Genomic DNA, 20,089 nt, shown 5'->3' with positions numbered 1-20,089 from the left:
TTTTCTTAAAGAACATATAACACATTCAACACCATGTGCAGATTCCACTGGGCTATCCCTGAATGCAGGGGTGGATGCTTCTACTTCATTGCCCTCAGCAGTCTGGAGACCAGTTTGTTAGAGCATATCAGGCTCCCCATTACCTCATCGTGGAGCACCAACATGGCCCTGCCTTTAGGGCGACCACTGACAAACCTGATTGAAAGGCCACCTCTACGTATCTGAACAAGGCCTGCACATCGCAGAAGACTTGCCACGTAGACCGACGTTTAGATTTCAACAGTAGGTCTTGGAACTCTGCATCCAGTCATAAGCTGGCAAAACCTTGCCCCTTCAACTGCCATTGCCGTCAGTCGTATATCCGGCAGATCCCGACACCAGATCCCTCTCTGGGGAACAGTGAGTCTGGTCTACGTGTAAAAGTACGTATGAAATTCATACAACATGCAAATGTAACACTTTAGTTAAGTTCAATGAGCGATGGCAACTGCAATGGTGTTCTAATGTATATATGTTCATGGCATGGCAGAGACTACTGGACGAATAATTAAGTTTGCCACAGATTTGACATCTGGTGAAGATAAAAAGAAATACCACGGTCATTTGTTTAAACATAGACAAGTCGATGTAGAGAATAAGATGCACTCTGCTCTCTCGCATTGCCTCACAAATGATCTCAGATGTTGGAGTAAAATATTTTACCATTGCAAAAGCTGTCAATAAACAATATGTATCTTGAACAGATAAAACTAGGTAATATTAATCATTTAGTTGCGACTATTGAGAAGGAATTGGTAATGTATCATCAATTGTAACATAAAAAATCATGCACATTTTTATTTAATCTGAGTTATTTTTTGTTTTCCCGCATTAAATTGTTGGTTTATCCAATAAAAATATATTTTATTAAGTCCATTATTTTTACTTAAATTGTGCTGAGCGTTACTATTGTAGGTTTAAAATGAGCTGGCTAAGTGGCTTAATCATTAGCAGAAAATGAGGCTCACTATGCAAGATTTATCTGAGCTAGGATTACATTAATTATGACAAGAGGCATTGCGCTAAAAAAATATTGCGACAATAGTTACATTTTAGTCTCATTAAACTTATTCAAATGATAGAGAGTGTTTAATTTGTCACATCAAAACAAAAACAACTGATAAATAATAGCTCTTGTGTTTGACGCATTAGAGTGTTGGGATAATGAACGCCCTGTCCCTTGGGTTTTAATGGCATATTATTAAACTTAAGTTTGTACAGATTGGAATAAAGTGCCTTTGGCGAATATGTCGCTTTACTTTTTTTTTGTATTGAGTACACATGAGGGCATGTGGCAAAGGCAAATGTTTAAAAAGGCGATATATGTGAAAGGAAATGGAATGAACAGCTACACATTCCTTGCAAGATTCTACTTTTAACTCAGGGGCTATAACAAGCTGTAAAACAAGTGATACTCAAGAGGTAGATGGCTGCAGCAGTTCTCACTAAACAAGCTGATTGCAGAGACTTGGCAGAGCAACTGATGGAGAGAGACTCGAGTACAAACCAAAAGCACTGTCCAAACCCACCATATGTTGGCGACCACCAGCTATTATTGCCCTAGGATATATTTGCAAACAAGCCTTTAATGAATGGCCCACAGCAATTTTGGCGTGTCATTGAATATGGTTTGCATTCATAACTTTAGTTGAATATTTTATATTTATAAATAACTCCCAGTGATTTTTTTTTGTTTGCTGCTAAAAAGACACAGTGAATACATTTCATAGCATTTACCTGCACAGGGTCTTCAACTTATGTAGTGATGTAAAATGGATCACTACAGCGCGTAGCGCCAAGTGCCGTAGAAATGTGCGCTGAGGCTAACACACCGTGCAGTACCATACACTGGGTCACTAGGGGCATGGTACTGAGTGCTAGCAGAAGAGCGCTAGATGAGACTACCGACAGAGTCGGGGATAGAAGCCTCCGCCAGCGCCTCAGGTAATTGCCACAGAGTCGGCTACTGGGGGAGTGTGGTGGGGGCGGCTGCAGTAGGGGGCCTGTGGGGACGAATCACCCCGTACCGGGTTAAGCACGTGAGGAATGTGGGCCAAAGGTGAACGAGGGGACACGGGAAGAGTAGCTGAAAAACGTCTGGAGAGTTCCCGAGGGGGGCGTGGTAAAGGGTGGAGCCAGAGAGGGAACAGGTGTAAGGTGCGCCTGGTCCAACCCATGTGAGACTAGGCTCTAAAGAAAGCTGTCTCGGGTGTGGACCAATCAACTTCAAGGACAGTGCACATTATCAGAGTTATGTTTTTTTGTTTTTTTTGTTTGCATTATGACTGCAGGTATTGTGGTCTATGCAAACATGACTCCTTGTAAAAAGGTGTCAGTTTTGTTGCCAGATAGAAGGGTAAAAAAAAACAATTATCAGGTGTAAGGTGGCCTGGAACCTTTGGTAATATTCCAGACGTAGGCCCGGCCGGGGGTGGAGCCAGGCCGCGCCGAGAGGGAAAAAATGGAAGCTCCGATCGAATGTCGGGGCTGTCTGCAGGTGAAGTGGAACCCAAGTGCTACGTCTTCGTCTCCGACATTGTGGGTCAGACAGCACGTTGGCTGCTCTGACCCCATTATAGTTATCCCGTATGCGAGAGAGATGGGTGTATTGTAATCCTGTGTGTAACGAGAGTGAGAGATAGTGTATTAGTCCCGTGTGTAACGGTGTTGCATAAGTGTAGAATAAACGTTGTTGCCTCCTAAATAGTGTATTTTAAATGACTCACGACACATATAACAAACAAGAAAAACACTAAATTGTCCTTTAACAGAGTTTGTTATTATTGTACATCTTAAAATAACTTACATACAATGTAAGTGTATATGGTAAATACTAATGTTGCACAGAGTGCTGAAAAAATGAACTCACAGATATTTTATACAATCCTTATGATCAAGACTCCTTTGTGCTTTGTCAGAGAGAATCATGTTAAAATTACTAGACGATACAGCTTGTTGGTTAAAAGATGCGCAAACAAACTTCAATTCCATATATATTCACAAGGGATTCATTTGACAGCTATGCATTTTTTTCCCATAGCCTAATTGAACAAGCTGACAACATCAAAAACAGGATACGAACCCAGGATTAAAAAGTTGCAAAATAATTGTAGGTAGAGATGAACACTCGTAATAATTGTACACAGGAACATGCCAACATATTCAAGTGTGACTTTAAAGTCCTGGGCCCGGTGCTATATCTTAGCAAGCAAAAAGTCCGAGCTTACATATGAGAGTAGATGCAAAATAGTAGTGTAACAAAAACTGCCATTCTCCACTAAGTGGTAGTGATGTTACCATGGCACGTGTGCTAGGCTAAGTTGCACATTGAAGCCACATGAACTGCTCAAGAGTCGCTGGCAGGTCATGGGACAAATTCAGGTGCCATGGGTTGACTGACTGGGATGACCGGCAGATGTGCCACCTGAGCTCCCTACTGTGTCAATTTGCTGCATTTTAGCTACCCGGTCCGTTTGTTGTCATGAGTACCACTCTTCTTGCCCTCTATTCCCACCAAATTCCCAGTAGTATCCTTCATGAGCCTTCTCCACTGAGGCCAATCTTAACATCGCTGGTTCCAGTCATCGGCAAGTCCAATCAGCTGCACATCCATCTGGACCACAGCAGTACATCTCTTATCTAGATCATGCTGCACCTATTTGGCCCCCTCTATCCAGTCAAAAAGAAGCTGCTTGGGCATACAATCTCACCTGCTGAAGAAACTCACTCATGGGTATATGTCCAGATCTTTTAAGAATTTGTGAGCTCACACAATTCAGTAAGGTCTAACCCAGAATGGATCATAGGCAGGCCAGCCTGAATGCTCTGCATTCCGCAAGCAATATACCAGTTAGTTTCCACGGAGCATTACAGCAGCCGATTAAAAGATAATGCTGCTCGACTGAATCGGAGTGAGACCTTCACTGCCAAACTGGAGTTGGTCATAAGCACACTGCCCAGGTACAGAAACGTCTTAACTCTCTCCACAACTGCCTCATCTCTCATGGGAAGTGGATGGGATGGAGAATTCGATGATACAACATACCCAGGCAGGTGCTTTATTTTCGTGGGGCTGATGGTAAAGAATCATCTCTTGTATTCTTAGGTTTTTTCCATAAAGTTCCATTCATCGAAAAAACCTAAGAATATGAATCCTTGCAGTCACGAAAGCTTCAAATCTAGAATCATCTCTTGGTAGCATGCTCCAGCTGTAGCAGTAACATCTCCAACTCCTTCTCAGTGAGCAGTAATTACCAGATCATCCGCATACATAATATGGTTGACCAATAGGTAGCTATCCCTTGACCACACCTAGGCATCTTACACCCTCCCATTTTATGTGTACCAGATATAAATTCCTTCGGTACAGCCATGCAAAGCTTCTCAAACTACGTGGTCAAAGAAGATGTGAAATAGTGTATGGGCCAGAGGACATCCCTGTGGCACCCCAAAGAAACAGAAAATATATCTGAATCCTGGCCCCGCAGTTTTACCCAGGCCTGCCCACCTACGTGAAGGTCCTTAATGATTGTGAGCAGAGGGTGAGGAACCACGAAGACACGAAGAATAACCAGAGTCCTGGCCTATTGATCGTATCTTAGGCTGTAATCATGTCAATAACGCAAAGATTTAAGTGGTGTTGAAATTCCATACACCTCTACTGTAGCAGACGACACAGAGACGATGGCATCTGTGAAGGTCCACCCTGATCTGAAAACACATTGAGGCTCGGTAAGCCTCTCCTCAGCATGCCTGACATGGCGATGTTGAATAATCCTTGCCAGATCTTTCCCCGGCACACTGAGAAGGGAGATTCGCCGATAGTTAAATCAGTGTAACAACTTCGGAAAGAGGGGGACGACCAGGGCATCTTTCCAATCTTTCCAATCATGTGGAATTCATCCTTTGGATCAGACAATGATGTCATACAGGGCAGCCTGCACACAAATGCCTTTCTCTCTCAGCAGTTCATATGAAAGGTCATCTCTGCCTGGTGCTTAGTCTGGGATGCCAGACAAAATCAAATGCTTTAGCTTTGTCATGGGCAATGATATTGACGTCCAAAAATATTCAAGGGTTGAGCCCCAAATACGAGATACAAAAGCTAACAGGTTACATGTTGATCGGAGAAAACTCACACTTGGACATAACCAACTGCACATACAGGTTAGCAACCTACTTGGTGTATAGGCTTCTAAGAATGATTATGAATAATGTTAATGAATGAAGCAACTATATGTAATATATCTCGAGACAAAATTTTCAATTACCATTCACTGAATTAATTGGAGGATATTAAGCAAGAAATGAACTAATATTATTGTGGTGACACTCCTTGAATTAATGACAGAATATAGGAGATAATAAATGATGATACATTTTAACCTGATTCGATTCGTGTATGGCGGGGTAAAGTGAGGGTACTCCCACCTCTTCCAGAAGAGTAGGCCAAAGACTCACTCGGGGGGTTTTCTAGAGCTGCCCGTTAACGGAGGCCCTTCTGCCAGCAGTGGCACGAGTAAGAAAATGAAGGCCTGCACTTTTACCTTGTTTACCTTTTCAACTAGTGGACTCTCCCCCGTGGTGAAAGGCCATCAAGCATGAATCATAACAGAGCTCTGCCTATTAAAATCACATTAAGGAATACAATTTAGTGAATCGGTGTTATGGTTAAACAAGAGATTTACGATTTTTTTTCGTCTCTCACGTGATAAATACAAGTATATTCCTAGATAATATCAATGTTTTCTCAGATGGTGAAATAAAGTACATTTAGAAATAATTAATCTCAATGAACGCACATGACTAAATAAATGGTATGTATAAATAATAAGTCTAAATGGGCTCTCATGCAGATAAATAAAGTAACTTAAGAAATCATGGGGGTGGATTAAGAAATAATGAATATCAATGAACTCTGACGTAGTTAAATAAGAACATTAAGAAATAATCAATCTTAATGGGCCTGCACATGATTAAATAAAGAACATTGTTAAAGTCGAATTGGTAAAACAGGACGATTATATCATCTAGTAGATGGAAATAAAATATTACTGTACAAACAATACATATTTTAAAGCAATAACAATAGCATCACCCAACTTACAAGATGCATGTAGGCACATCTAGCGCTAAGTTATTAAAGGATGTTATACTGGTCCCCATTTTTTGGAGAGATAATAATCTCCCAACTGTTCACATTCATTTAATTAAAGTTAGTCAATTTCCAGGTCACGTGTGCTGGGATAAAGCGTGGATCCTCCCATCTCCACCAAGACGTTTGGCCAGTGTAAAATAATTGGTCAAATACTCTTTCTTGGGGTTATCTACCTCTCGTTGACGCCCTTACAAGAGGAGTGACTTGAGGAAGAAGAGACAGCCCTGCACGTTTGCCATTACCACATTTTAGTTAAATGGTAGATTTTGCAATTTTTCAAAAAGTCATGAGATCAAAACACAAAAAAAACTACGGCTTGCTTTTTTGTAAGAAAAAAAACACCCAGCACACCGATATTTCTTCAAAAAGTATAGTGTAGTAATGATTTGTAGCAAAATATAGTTATGAAATTCATAGAACTCTAGCGTCATGCATTACAAAGTTGTAGTGTCTGAAAGTTTTAGAATTAAAATTAAATCTTCAACGATCCACAACCGTGGATCATTAACATTCAGTGTTGCTATCTTTAAAAAATATATATACAATAAAATAATTTGTATGTTTTACTTGCATTCCCAGTAAAGTATGTGCTCCGGTGATGAACACAAGTGCACACTTGAGAACAACAATAGCATATGACATTGAAACAGAAAGTCGGAAGAAGAAAAATAAGACAAACAAATGAGTCCCCCTTTTTTATTTGCACGACAAAGCCAGACCTCAAGGCTTTTGAGAATTGATGGGATTAATTAAACAGATGTTGCACAGTTGATATGTGCAATGTGAACTCAATGCAGCAATGCTGACACCTTGGGAAGTGATCCTGTAACATTATTCAAGACACTGAAAGGTAGCTCACCACACTGGCGTATTACAGATATTACTTTTCTTCACTTCAAGTGAAAAAAAATTCAAGGACGACTCTGATACTTGTTTTTTGCAGCTGATATTATATTGTTTGAGTATGGATTAAGTTTGCACTGAAGCAGCAGCATTATACGATGTTTATCATTCCTTTATAATGTGTTACATAATAATAATTGGATTAATATTTGCTTCTTAGACCACAGTATTCTTTGTAAAGATAAATGCCATTATTCAGCCATACAGCCTGATACCATTAAAATCATTACATTCAAATAAGTGGAATGTTTGCATTGTATGTGATATTTCAAATGGAGTGCACAGGAATAGGCAATATTTTCCTCCCCTTTTTTCAAATCATCTCTTTCTTTATGATTTATTTGACCACTACCAGTTATTGCGTATGATGTCGAACATTAGTACGCCCGAGTTGCTGTGGAGGAGTTAAAATAAAAACAACCCTCGTAAAAAGTTCAGGCCCAATAAACATTACCTGCTGATCCCACTTTAGATTTCTGTATGAAACCTTTGGTTTTATGTTTTGCCTGGAGGCTTCATAGAGCCAATAGTTGGAAATATTTTATCTAAACCGTGTCAATACAGACACTTAATTAAAAAAACAGAGAGCATCTTTTTTATGAAAGGGAGGTGTAAAATGCATACATTTATTCGGTAAATATTTCCATTATCTGTCATATTAATAGCATGCCAACCAAAATGTGTGAATCTAAATTAAACATGTCTTTTTGTGACATTGCACGGGCAGTCGTGCACGAGCATAAATAACAAAAACTCAGCACATTCATCAATAACACTGACGTAAATTTGTGGGAAAAAATTATTATGGATCTTTCGGGCAATGGCTCATTTTCATCGCAGATAGATGCTGAGCCATTGCTGAAAATGTCACGTTATTTATATATTAATATATTTAGGATAGAATAATTGACGAACGTTTTGAGTTGTTGTTCAAATATTCATGAAAGTTAAATATCTGAAAGTGCAGTAAAAAAACCCAAGGCGTCTCTTCTCGTTTTCTGTGAGCTCGGAGTATGACTCACCTTGCCAGGGTTAACAGCCGTAATGGTCCACATGCACTGGGCATTGTTGTCATACTTCAGTGGAAAGTTTGGCGAGGTGATGACACCGCTGGGGCCTTCCAAGTGCGATCCGCAGGTCTTAGCTGCACACAGAGGAGACACCATAGGCCACAGTTATGCATCATATTTTCACTTCGCCTTTCCCAGGGGTTGTCGTAAAGGTGTGTTAAGATGTTGCCTTGAATGTGCATTCAGAGTATATGAGCTTGACCGGTATTGATGTTTACAGGGTAAAAAGAACGAACGATGCACATGTGTACACAGTTTGAATAAATAACATCAGTGGTTGAATACAACTAATAGAAGGGAGTGGATTGTTTTTATGTCCAGAGGAGAATCAACCAATTTTTGTGACAATGGTTTTGAATACAAGTGAACAGGGGCGGTTTCTTCATTAGGGCGATTGGGCGACGCACCACCAATGTCATTCAACCACAGAGTCACGCTAGCCGTCACTGTGCCTCTGGATATAGTCCAATCAGCGTCATGCTACGTTCTGTGGAGTACCGCCTCTTTTTGGGCGATTTCCCTCCAGCTGAGAATCGCCCCGAGTGGTCCCATAGACTTACATTCAAAGATGTTTTTTTCGAACGGGGGCGCTGCAATGCATTCTCTATGGCTTCCGGGAGGGCTCGCCCTAACGTGCTTACGTCATCATACGTGCTTACGTCATCATACGTAAGCACGTTTCATCCAACAATATAATTTGTCGCCACCTAGTGGAATCTTTAATAAAAGAAACTTGAGTGGTTTGTTTTAATAGTGAGTATAGAAACAAACAAGATGTATTGTAAGAGTCACTTTATTTTTCATTAATATTAAAGAAGTGAAGTTGCCTTTACATGCTTAAGCTGTTAATTTATCCATTGCATGGGTGGACCTTATCCTTATCAATCATCCAGACATTTGACCCCCCTGAGAGATTTTGCAGGAGCCGCCACTGCAAGTGAACAATACAAAACGGTACGATTATATACGATTATAATACAGAGCATATGCAATATTCAGCTATTATTTGAATTTTATTTATTTATATATGCATTAACCCCTGCCTATGCAGTTGAAAAGTGAAACTGATATGAACGTAATTCAGTGCACTCGCAGTACACTCCAATGTGAATATGCCAGTGATTTGAGAACAAATATTGCATTGGTGATGTAAATTGGCTACGTATGAAAGTGAATTGGAGTCCCGTTTATTTAAACCTCAGTTGTCCCAGTGAAAAAGTTGCCATGGTTTTTTATGTCACGACTTCAATGTTATTTAATGAAAGATATCATAATGTTAGAACCCCCCGCCCTTCCCCCCCGTGGTTTCAAATCACGCACTGCTCACATGGTCCAACTCATCCTACGATAGTTTGCGATCAGTAAACATCGTGTAGAAGAAAAGACACTGTCCTTCCGCACTCTCATTTCAGCAGTCTGAATTGTCATGAAGTTATTCAATGTGAGTCGGAAATAAATCACAAGAGACAATGGCGAACAAGATTGTAATTGCTCCACACCATCTCTAATGCAATGTCCAGTGGATGCAACCTTTTCTCCATCACTGTTGGAACTAAAGGTTAGAGTGATAATGGAGTCTGCTTCAGATTAGAGCTCAGGTATTGATTTTCTTCTTCCTCTTTTTGATTTCCTTAACAACTGTCTGTGGTCGTGTTTGTACTTTCCCGTAACTCTTTTTTACTGCAGTACATAACATAGCAGGTCATTTGAAGTTTTACAAGAATGGCTTTTAATTTATTATTTTATACGATTTCTTTTAAGAGTCAATAAGTCAACTTTTTGTCAACACATGGCAATACACTGTTCAAAACTTTAAGCCATAGTTGTTAATATTGTTTAAATTAGTATGATATAGTTTTACAGATTAATACTGCAATAACATTAACACATAAGTTAATGAGTTGCAAGTTAATGCGGCATTAATTTGATTAACCAGACTTTTTATTTAAAACATTTACATTGAGTGCAATAAATAAAATATGTGGTCCTTTTGGCGTAGCTTACACAATACGGAACATAGCACATTTATAACAACTACATACTAATTGTCTTGCGCAATGTTTGTACTGCTTTTTGATTCTTGTCTTGTATAATAACACCGTTACTATATTAAACAAGGCTATTCAAAATTGCCTTTTCTGGAGCATTACATTTGATAGCTTTGCCATCTCAGGCAGCAGAAGAGTAAACTGTAATCACATTCCGTATATGAGCCAGAGGTATTATGTTCAATCTGACATTTTAAAATGATTGTTTCGAGTTCTCTTGCATTCTATTAAGTAAGTGGATGTTTTATTTGGAACGTTGTTTCAGTTAACATTCCCACACAATAACTTCTGTCAAAAAAGTACAAAGATTATGTTATCTTTTAACCATAAATTACATGTTGTATTTATAGTAATAATGGAGGCAGTTCTGCATATAACATTATATTGATGCATGCTTTTCAAACAACCAGATAAGCACAATATATAGTCGTTAACACACAATTGTAGCGCATAACATTGTAATTGAAAACCCAGATCTTCTTGGTTCTTTCGGTAAAGTCACGTAGAAGGGAAGAAATAAAATAATAAAAATAAAACATCATAAAATAATTCTCACGACGTTTCGGCCACAACGCAAGCAGCCGTCCTCAGGTGAAGACCAGGTCTGTCGGGGAGACAGCTGTCTCCCGTCCTCAGGTGAAGACCAGGTCTTTTATTATTATTATTTTATTACTTCCCTTCTACGTGACTTTACCGAAAGAACCAAGAAGATGAATCCCTGCACATGTGTGTAATCCTGTCTCTGGTAAAGATACTCCTCCTAAACTCACTGTCTATCATTAAGTGGATGTTAAGACCCTCATACCATGTATGGAAAATAACTGAATGTTAAATGCATAGGTCATCTGTGTGATATGGAAATTAAGGTTTAGCATTCATATATATTTCCTCTTTTTGTATCTCTTTGCACTTGAGTGATATTTCTGCACTATCCAGGGATTGTACAATATCATTCAGTACAATTCTATATCTTTTTTTGTTCATGAAGCTTGATTTTTTTTAGGGAGTTGTTTGATGTCTCATTAACTATTTTAGACTAGTATGTGACCTTGAATCTTGAATAGGTCGCATTTTTGGCTGTTTAATTGACTGGAACAAATTAATGGGCTAATTGTACATAGCAGTGTCACGATGATGGAGAGGTTCCTAAGCGATTAAGGCGAGAGAACAGAGAAGCCACATCTGGCCTGAAGGCAGTTTTTAAGATGGTCTGGGTCTTGTGCAAGTGTGTTTGTGTGAGAAGTAGTGGTGCAGTGGTTCGTAGTGGTGATGTGGTTAGCCCGATAATCCTGGCCACAGCTGGTCCTGTGCCTCTCAGAGATCGACTCAGCCTTGAATTAGTACCAAGTGCAGTGTGTGATAATAAGCACATGAGATGAAACGGTGACTGGGCATAGCGCTGAACACTATACCATCTCGTGCGCTGTGCTGGCTATATACAGGTTGTGTATGGAGGGTATTTTTGTTTATTCTGTCTTTTATTTTAACTCATGAAAGTCATCGAGTAGTTTTACTTGAATAATTAATGTGTCATCAAATCATCTCTTAAAAAAAAACAAGCTGCGTGTCGAATTGAGGCACGATTGCTTAATAATACCAAATTATGAAAATATAATTCATCAAAACATAATTGGCTAGGGCATTATTAATTAAAGACAGTATATACCAAAAACCAATACCTTAATTCCAAAATAAATAGCTTAAGTATTCTGCACGTAACTATGCATATGCATAGGTATTTTATGATGATCTTAAACTTGTAAACTATGGTTGGGTGCCTAAGGGGTAAGACAGTGTGACTTTCCATCAGGAGACTACAATTTGTTCCCAATTCTCCCTTTAATTCTGAAAAAATACTACTCTTATATAGAGCACAAATCCAGCCAAAGTTGGCAAACTGGTGTCACATATTTGGAGAGGAGCATCCAGTTCCCACCTCACTATACTAGGTGGAATTCAATATATTGCACTAATTTCCTCACTCACTCACAGATTGTGAGTCACCTTCTTCTATGTATGTATGTTGAACTTCTTTCGCACCATACATAGCCAACCATGCGAATCGGAGGTGCGGGGAAAGGACAACAAACGAAAGACAAAAGGCAGTTCTATAGCCATGAGTGTTCAATCTAGATTTCAAAGTGCAAAAGGAAGAGCATTTTCATTTCATGTCTAGCCAAAAACCCGCTGCGAGAATGACTGGAGTTCGCGTTGTGGTTTATGCTCCTTGACGAGATCAGCAAGTAATTGTAGTTCATCTATGGCAAACACTTTGTAGTTCATCTATGGCAAACACTTTGTAGTTCATCTATGGCAAACACTTTGTAGTTCATCTATGGCAAACACTTTGTAGTTCATCTATGGCAAACACTTTGTAGTTCATCTATGGCAAACACTTTGTAGTTCATCTATGGCAAACACTTTGTAGTTCATCTATGGCAAACACTTTGTAGTTCATCTATGGCAAACACTTTGTAGTTCATCTATGGCAAACACTTTGTAGTTCATCTATGGCAAACACTTTGTAGTTCATCTATGGCAAACACTTTGTAGATCATCTATGGCAAACACTTTGTAGTTCATCTATGGCAAACACTTTGCATGCAATGAGTTGCGACCATCGATCTTCTATTGCTACTGCCATGGTTACTGTTCCCGTGAACTTCGCTCATTGATTCCCCGACTCATGTTTGAGGAATCGGGTCTGCCGGACTGGCTGTCCGTCTCAACCACACTGTGCCCAACCACCACACTGCATGTCACAGCACTACTCTCTCTCTCTACCTCGCACTGCTCCGCTTTAGAATTCCCTCCCATCGTCTATTTTCCCCAAAGCTATTTCAACCTTGCTCAAATCAAGAAATGTGTTCACACGTAGCTATTACAACTATGATAGTGCCATTTGTTGCTAGGCGTTTGACGTTTTGGGCATTTGGACCCTGCGCACTGCAACTGTTTAAAGTAAGTAAATAAATAGGAATGTTGAATTTCCACGACTGGCTTAGGGCTATGAGCAGCAGATGACCACTTCCCCACACTTGCTTGATTGGGAAAGCACTAATACTGTGTGTATATCGTTAGCTGCTTTGTGAAATAATTTTGAAAAAGCGTGTAAATATGTGTATTGAAGCCTGAAAATTCAAGCTCACTTTCCACGTTTGCATTGGTTTGCTTTACAGACTTTCTTGGTGCAAATGCAAACACAGGACGGATTTACTTTAGGGCAATAGGAAAAAGGGAAAAAGAAACATCTGTTCTTAAATTACTTGCCGGTAACTGCGGAGGCAGAATGTGACACGGAGGCCAAGCAAACATTTTGGGTGTCAGGAGAATGGATTGTGCTGTAATTAAAAGTCTTACCCTTGCACAGTGGTCTGCTATCACTCCATGCAGCAAAAACATCATTGACCTTCTGGCACAGGATGCTGCTGGAGCCCTGAAGCACGTAACCTTCCTTGCAGGAAAACTGAACTATTGCTCCGAGCCTGGAATGATAAAGAATGGAAAGTGCAAGCAACAATAACAGGGCAGTCAGTGTTTATACAAGGCTAACATGGAAACTCAGAGCACAGGAGCTTAAAAATGAAAGACAGAATGCTGTTAGGCGGATTTCCCAAATCCGATTCCCCTCATTTGAAATCCAGTCAACTTCCACAGAACATAGTCTAGGTGGGCTGCATACAAATGGTTTAAAATCAAAAGGACGGTGGGATCTGGGAGCAGTATTCTCCAAACCAATTAACCTTTTTTGGTAAAGGCTTGACTCTCGATCACTGGACACACTCTGAGCTGTGACAACTGGTAGCATGCTTACATTGTTTTTTTCTTTGCCACTGTGGCACAGATAGCATACTAAGCTTCTTCTCTGCAAGACTCACCCCGATCTCACTGAATGGAGTTTTCCACGTGTATAATGTACCCCATATATTGAATGATAATTACAATTCCTTTTTTTTCCCAAACCAAATCAAGGCCATCTATTATGATAATTTCCACGTTTCCACAATATTTGGAGCATAATCAACATGTCAATGGTAACTCTTTGTACCTATATAGCAATTAAAATACGCATAAAGAACACACATCAACAAGTACTCATAAGCATTTTTAAAAATCATAATTAAATATGAAAGTGCCCACACAATGATTACAGCCATTTTTGAGCGATCATAAGAGGTGTACTTTCGGTTTACTTGCAAATCCAATCGACGCAGTTTTTTTCAGCAAACATCAAAGTTGGTTTGGAAAATTGGCCTGACCAGGGTGATCTCTGACTTGTCACGTGATCAATATCACATGAATAATATCCTGATTGGTGAAAAAGATGATTTTTTTCTAAATCTAGTCATGGAAAAAATTAGCAAATGATGATTTGAAATTATAAATAATACATTTTCCGTATGTCTAATAGCAGGTTTGATAAAGGATGTCGGAGTGATTATTTAATTTGTGAATCGATTATTTTCGTACTATTTATTATTCGAATTGATGGCCAGTTATAACTGTTTTCCTTCATGGGACCTCCTTTGCCAGTACCAAAATATGACAACAGGTTTTCCCCTTTTATCTGGCAACAAAACAGGTGTTAAGATGTTAAAACACCAAACTGAAACCTTTTACAAGGAATCATGTTTACATTAACCACAATGCTTGTGGTCATAACGCAAACAAAAACACATACTCTGATAATATATGCATTGTTGTTGAAACTGATTGGTCCACACCAGAGACAGCTTTCTTTTGAGCCTCGTCTCAAACGGTGTTAGACCAGAGGACACCAAAAGGCGTACAGCCCAAAAACAATGCACTATCAGAGTAACGAGAGCTTGCGGTGAGCATCTACATCATGGGACCTCCTGACCACAAACACTGTGGTTAATGTAGACATGATTCCTTGTAAAAAAAATCAGTTTGGTGTTTAAAAACTATAACACCTGTTTTGTTGCCAGATAAAAGGGGAAAACCCTATTACCAACTGTTCTCCTGTACGAAGCTGTGCTGCAGATCCATAATCCAGTGTTTTGCAGGTAATTATTGGTGGATCACATTGAGATTCGTGATTGGTAGTTGATATTTATCTTTTAAGATTCTGATTGATACAGTAGTTTGTATGTATGTGTGATGAATGCTGCATCTGGTGTGTGCTGTGGCCATCCAGAGCTCGATCAACCTTTGGCTATAAATGTCCCACTATTCAAGAAGAGTCATGCTATATTTGGTTCTATCTCAATCTTCATGGCTGGACCGCAAAAGGTACCTAGTTCTTCAGAGACGACAGCATGTTGTTTCAGCGGGTCATCCAGGGCATCTGTATTCAGGAACGGAATACCAGAGATGCTGATATTGAATGCTTGAACTAAATTACAATGCAGGTGGCTTGCTCCTTTTCCCACCATGACAAGCTTGGGAGGCATGCTTGTGTATCATCCCCTGAATTTTGCCTCTATTTCAATTTGCCCAAAGATGTCGAGAACTTCATGTGACCAATGCTTGCAGCTTGAAAGTCCAGCGGCTGAAAATGTGGCTTATTTACGTTGTGTCCAAAACACACGTCTGCACATCTAGTCACTGTTGATTAAAATACTGAGCCTGAATCAATTTCCATGTCGAGATACGTATATTTGAGTGGAACTGACACAGCAACTGGCCCACGTCTGTGTCACTGATGACGATCAGCCAGGACGCGTGCCCAATGCCTGCTGAATCGTCTGCCACAGCGCATGTGCCTCTTTGGGACCTTTGATGGTGGTGTTCCATGTCCCTTTAGCAAGCGTGTCACCACATTCCTTCCACTCCCATTAATTACTTCTCATCTTTATGCAGATATGGCATACTTCCATAATGAAGTGGTATGGATCCAGAATGTAGTCTGCTTCACAGTGATAAAAGGGGCTTTTATCCATTTCTCTGCTGTCCTTCACCCTGTTCCCAGGTGGAGTCCATCGGCCCCCAGCGAGCAGATGAAGACAGCTGTTGAACACCATTCATTGGACCCTATGCCAACACTTTCTGCAGCTATCACCATCATCCCGGGCTGCTTCAAATGTCAACTCTGGCTCAGAAAGGAGATGGCACTGCAGCACTGCATCCTTCAATCCTCATGCAAGACGGTCCAGCAGAATGATTTGAAGGGTGTCGTGAATGTTACAGTGCTCTGACAGGTGGCGTACTTTAGCAATATAGTGCACAATGCTGTCACCATGACATTGAACAATTTTGAAAACTGCAGATTTCTGAAGGTGCTGGCTTCAAATGTGCTTCCACCATCGCCATGATCTCCCAGTCTAAGTTGTCGGTGCCCTTTGCATAAGCATGTGCAGTTGGACGGCACACAGTGACCATGACTGTTATGCTTCTGCTCACCATCAGACCTCAGGATTAAATTATTCAATGGGGAGGACACATTGCTAAGAGGGGTGATGGCCAATGAACAACACTCATAAGAATGGCAGCCAAAGGAGAAAAACCCCCAAAAAGTTTGATTTTAACAGGTAAGGCATACTGAGCTATATAGCTCTTTTTTAGAAGTGACCTGGCATCAAATGATATCTCAACGAAGTGGCTTATCACGTGGAAATGTATAGCAGCCAAAAACTGTCAATGCATGATTCTAAATGTGGAGGGAAAAACCGGAGGACCCAGAGAAAAATCCACGTGACCACGGGGGGAGAGAAAATGCCAACTCTAAATATATAGGCATTGTCAGGGTTGGGATCGAACCCACGGTTCCTGTACACCAGGTGAAGTAGATAACATTTTGCCACCTTGACAGAGAGAAGGAGCGATGCGTTCCACTCATGCGCAGGGGAGTGGTGGAGGTCTTGATCCAACAGTGATTAGGGCATGGATTTTGTTGGTAATGATGATACAATCCGATATTAATAATTAAGAAGGAAGATGTTGTTGACAAGTGTGCTCTGTTTTTGCCGAACAGATTGCATGTTGCAGTTTATGTTGAACTCAAATAGAATGTGCTTAAATATTGTGAAAATTGTACATTCCATATATGTGACGTGAAATTGATAGATTCATACACTCATATGCGATGAATCAACATGCAAAAACATGTTATAAATACAACTTTAAAATCACAATTTAGAATTCTTGCTCTCTTTTTTTTGAAACTGTTTAAAAGCTTAAATGTATTCAAAGTACAAGCCGCAGTTAATGATTTACAATCACAAGAGAAGCTTTCATGTATCATTCCAAAGCCAACTTTCAGCAGAGCTACATCGGCGCTGTTGGGTACAGCGACAGTTTGTCATCTGCATGTAAATCTATCAACTATAAATAAACGAGACCTTTTTTGTTGCAATTTTACCGAGGTACACACACACACACAAGACACGTTTGAGTTATTATTAAAAGTTTTAAACGTCACGGTTGACCTTTGGGAAGAGAAAAAAAATTGGCATTGAGGATGGAAAATGAAGTGTATCGCCCGAAAGATATGAAACCAGAAATTGCCTATGCACTGCAGAGCTTTGCACCTGAGCCAGGGACTCGCCTTTTAAAAAGTTAAATGGTACCCTGCATTTGAGTCAAATCCACGCTTAATGAAGCATGAAGTTAAATCTGCAGATCTACATTACATTAGCACACCAGGATTTACATAATCGATTTAGACATCAAATGCAGGTCACGCAAAGCAAACAACATTGCCCGCAAAGAAAATGTAATATCGACAACCAATTTTGGCATATCGCCATGTGTGTGCACGGGTGGGTGTTTGCGTTTTGCAATTGCTTGTAAGCATTCGTGTGCATACATCTGTGTTTAGAGTTCCAATGACCTGCATTAATTACTTCCAATTAAATATTTGATTTTCATTGTCATTGGCTGCCTTAACCCACAGAAGGTACACCAAAAGGTCAACTTGCTCTGAAGGAATTGGCATGTTAGTGCTCGGGCACAGAGGTGGGGCTACATGTACAACGCTCACCAACTGTAACTCATCATTCATAATAAAGGTTTTTGGGTTAGATCGCGTAAGTGTAAATGTGTCAAAACCCTCCACCACTCGACACATTTAAATATTTGAATATTTAAATTGTAAATTTGTGGATTTACTCTCCAACACACCAGTGGGCTGAAGTAGTAACTATTGGGCGTTTTGTTTACGTGACAAATCCCTTACTAATTGGCTGTGTCGGGTGGTGGAGGGTTTTGACACATTTATACTTACGCGATCTAACCCAAAAACCTTTATTATGAATTATATTGGTCGCGAAAGCCTATGTGCTCAACGGTAACTCATCATGTGCTCTATGTGATTGAAGTACCGGTGAAGACGCTTGACGCCGAGGTTGAGGCACACGTATATTTATTTCACAATACGACAGTGGGCATATACACACTCGAGGGGGTATCGGCCCCCTCACCCGTATAACTCGGGATACACCCCTAGCTAACTCTGTCCTAGCCCCGAATCCTCCACTAATGGGCTAGGGGAGGCTAACTGGCCCGACACTGGTAAGTCGGGCCCGGTACCCGGAGTTCCAGACCAGCTCTTACAAGAGCACCGGCTCTGGCTTTCGGGACCACGCCGCTGGCTCAGTCCTGTCCGGCCCTGAAAAGGACATCGAACTAGGGGAGTCCAGGGCTCTATCTAAGACGTCTTCAGTCTTCTTCCCTTAGCTTAAACATAACTGACTCGAGCCCTTTGAACATCCCCTTTTATACCCAACCCCTCCCTGAGGGGTGGGGCCCCGGGGGATCATAACGTTCGAACCAGCCCCCCCCAGGGTGTCTGGCTCGGACGTCGTAGAGGGCACCTCCTCGTGCACTTACGTAGCCCCGCCCACTGTGTTTGTTTTCCATAGGCTGCCATGCATAACGGGCCCTCTCTTTAACACCCCTACATCACCCCCCCCCCCGCATAGCTTGCAGCCGTCCCGGCTGCCAACATACAAAAATGACAATAAAAGTGCATTTACACCTTGACCGCGCGTGTGCCTCACTATTTTTCAACAATAACAAGAACAGCAACAAGAACACAACAAAATGCAACAGCAAGAAGAGAAAACAACCCGACGCACCCCCCCTTGAATAAATACGAATTCCGTAAAAAAAACAACCTATATACAATTTGCAGGGAACCCACCATACACACAACACCAGGTGAACCCAACGTATGTACATTTCAATGGGCAGGGAACACACCACCCACACAACACACAATGAACCCAACATATGTACATTCAATGGGCAGGGAACACACCACCCACACAACACACGATGAACACAACCTATGTACACATCTTCCGGCCTCATAACAGTCTGCGCATTTTTGCGCGCGTCCTTGCAGCGGGCCCCTCACACGGGGTAACCCCGGGTGGCGGACCGTCAGGTGGCAATTGTCCGTCCCGGAGTGAGTCCTCATCCGATGCCGCGCGACCGTCGGTATCCCCAGGAGGGGTGGTCGGGCGTGAGCCCGTCAGTCCTGATGCACCTGGAGGTGGCACGGCCGGCAAGGCATTAGGTGAGAACGACGGAGACGGACCCAATGAGTCGGTCGACCCCCCACACGTTTGGCCACGCATGTGTGAAGTGGGTTTGTGTACCGCAACGAAGGGTTTTAACCTAGAGGGGTGCACGAACCATCGCCGCTTCCCCCATTTAATGCGCACGCACTGTGGTCGCAAAACTTCGACCACCTCCACAGGGCCCCGCCACGGCCGCACCAGCTTAGAGGAGGTAGCCAGTGGCACTTGGGGACAGTGCAGCCATGCCTTGTCCCCCGGCTTCCACTGTATCATGTGCGCCTGACCCAGCCTGAGGCGCTCATTCGCCTTTTGACGGAGGTCCGAGTTTAGCATTGCAGCATCCCGCGCCTCTGTTAATTTGGCCAGATTAAATTTGACGTGGTCAGC

At 41.2% G+C, this 20,089-nt stretch overlaps 1 protein-coding gene across 1 annotated transcript in view; it reads right to left on the bottom strand.

Moving 5' to 3' along the window:
• LOC133344241 (CUB and sushi domain-containing protein 3-like) overlaps window positions 1-20,089 on the bottom strand; it is a 403,210-nt gene that overhangs the window by 177,758 nt on the left and 205,363 nt on the right. Inside the window, 2 exon segments of the mRNA XM_061554305.1 lie at window positions 8,122-8,243; window positions 13,578-13,702. Of these exon segments, the coding sequence (XP_061410289.1) occupies window positions 8,122-8,243; window positions 13,578-13,702 (247 nt within the window).

This window comes from Lethenteron reissneri, chromosome 19, assembly GCF_015708825.2.
Source record: "Lethenteron reissneri isolate LAM-NWPU_2019-01 chromosome 19, ASM1570882v1, whole genome shotgun sequence".
Taxonomy (NCBI): domain Eukaryota; kingdom Metazoa; phylum Chordata; class Hyperoartia; order Petromyzontiformes; family Petromyzontidae; genus Lethenteron; species Lethenteron reissneri.
This window is presented reverse-complemented; position numbering and strand designations above follow the sequence as displayed.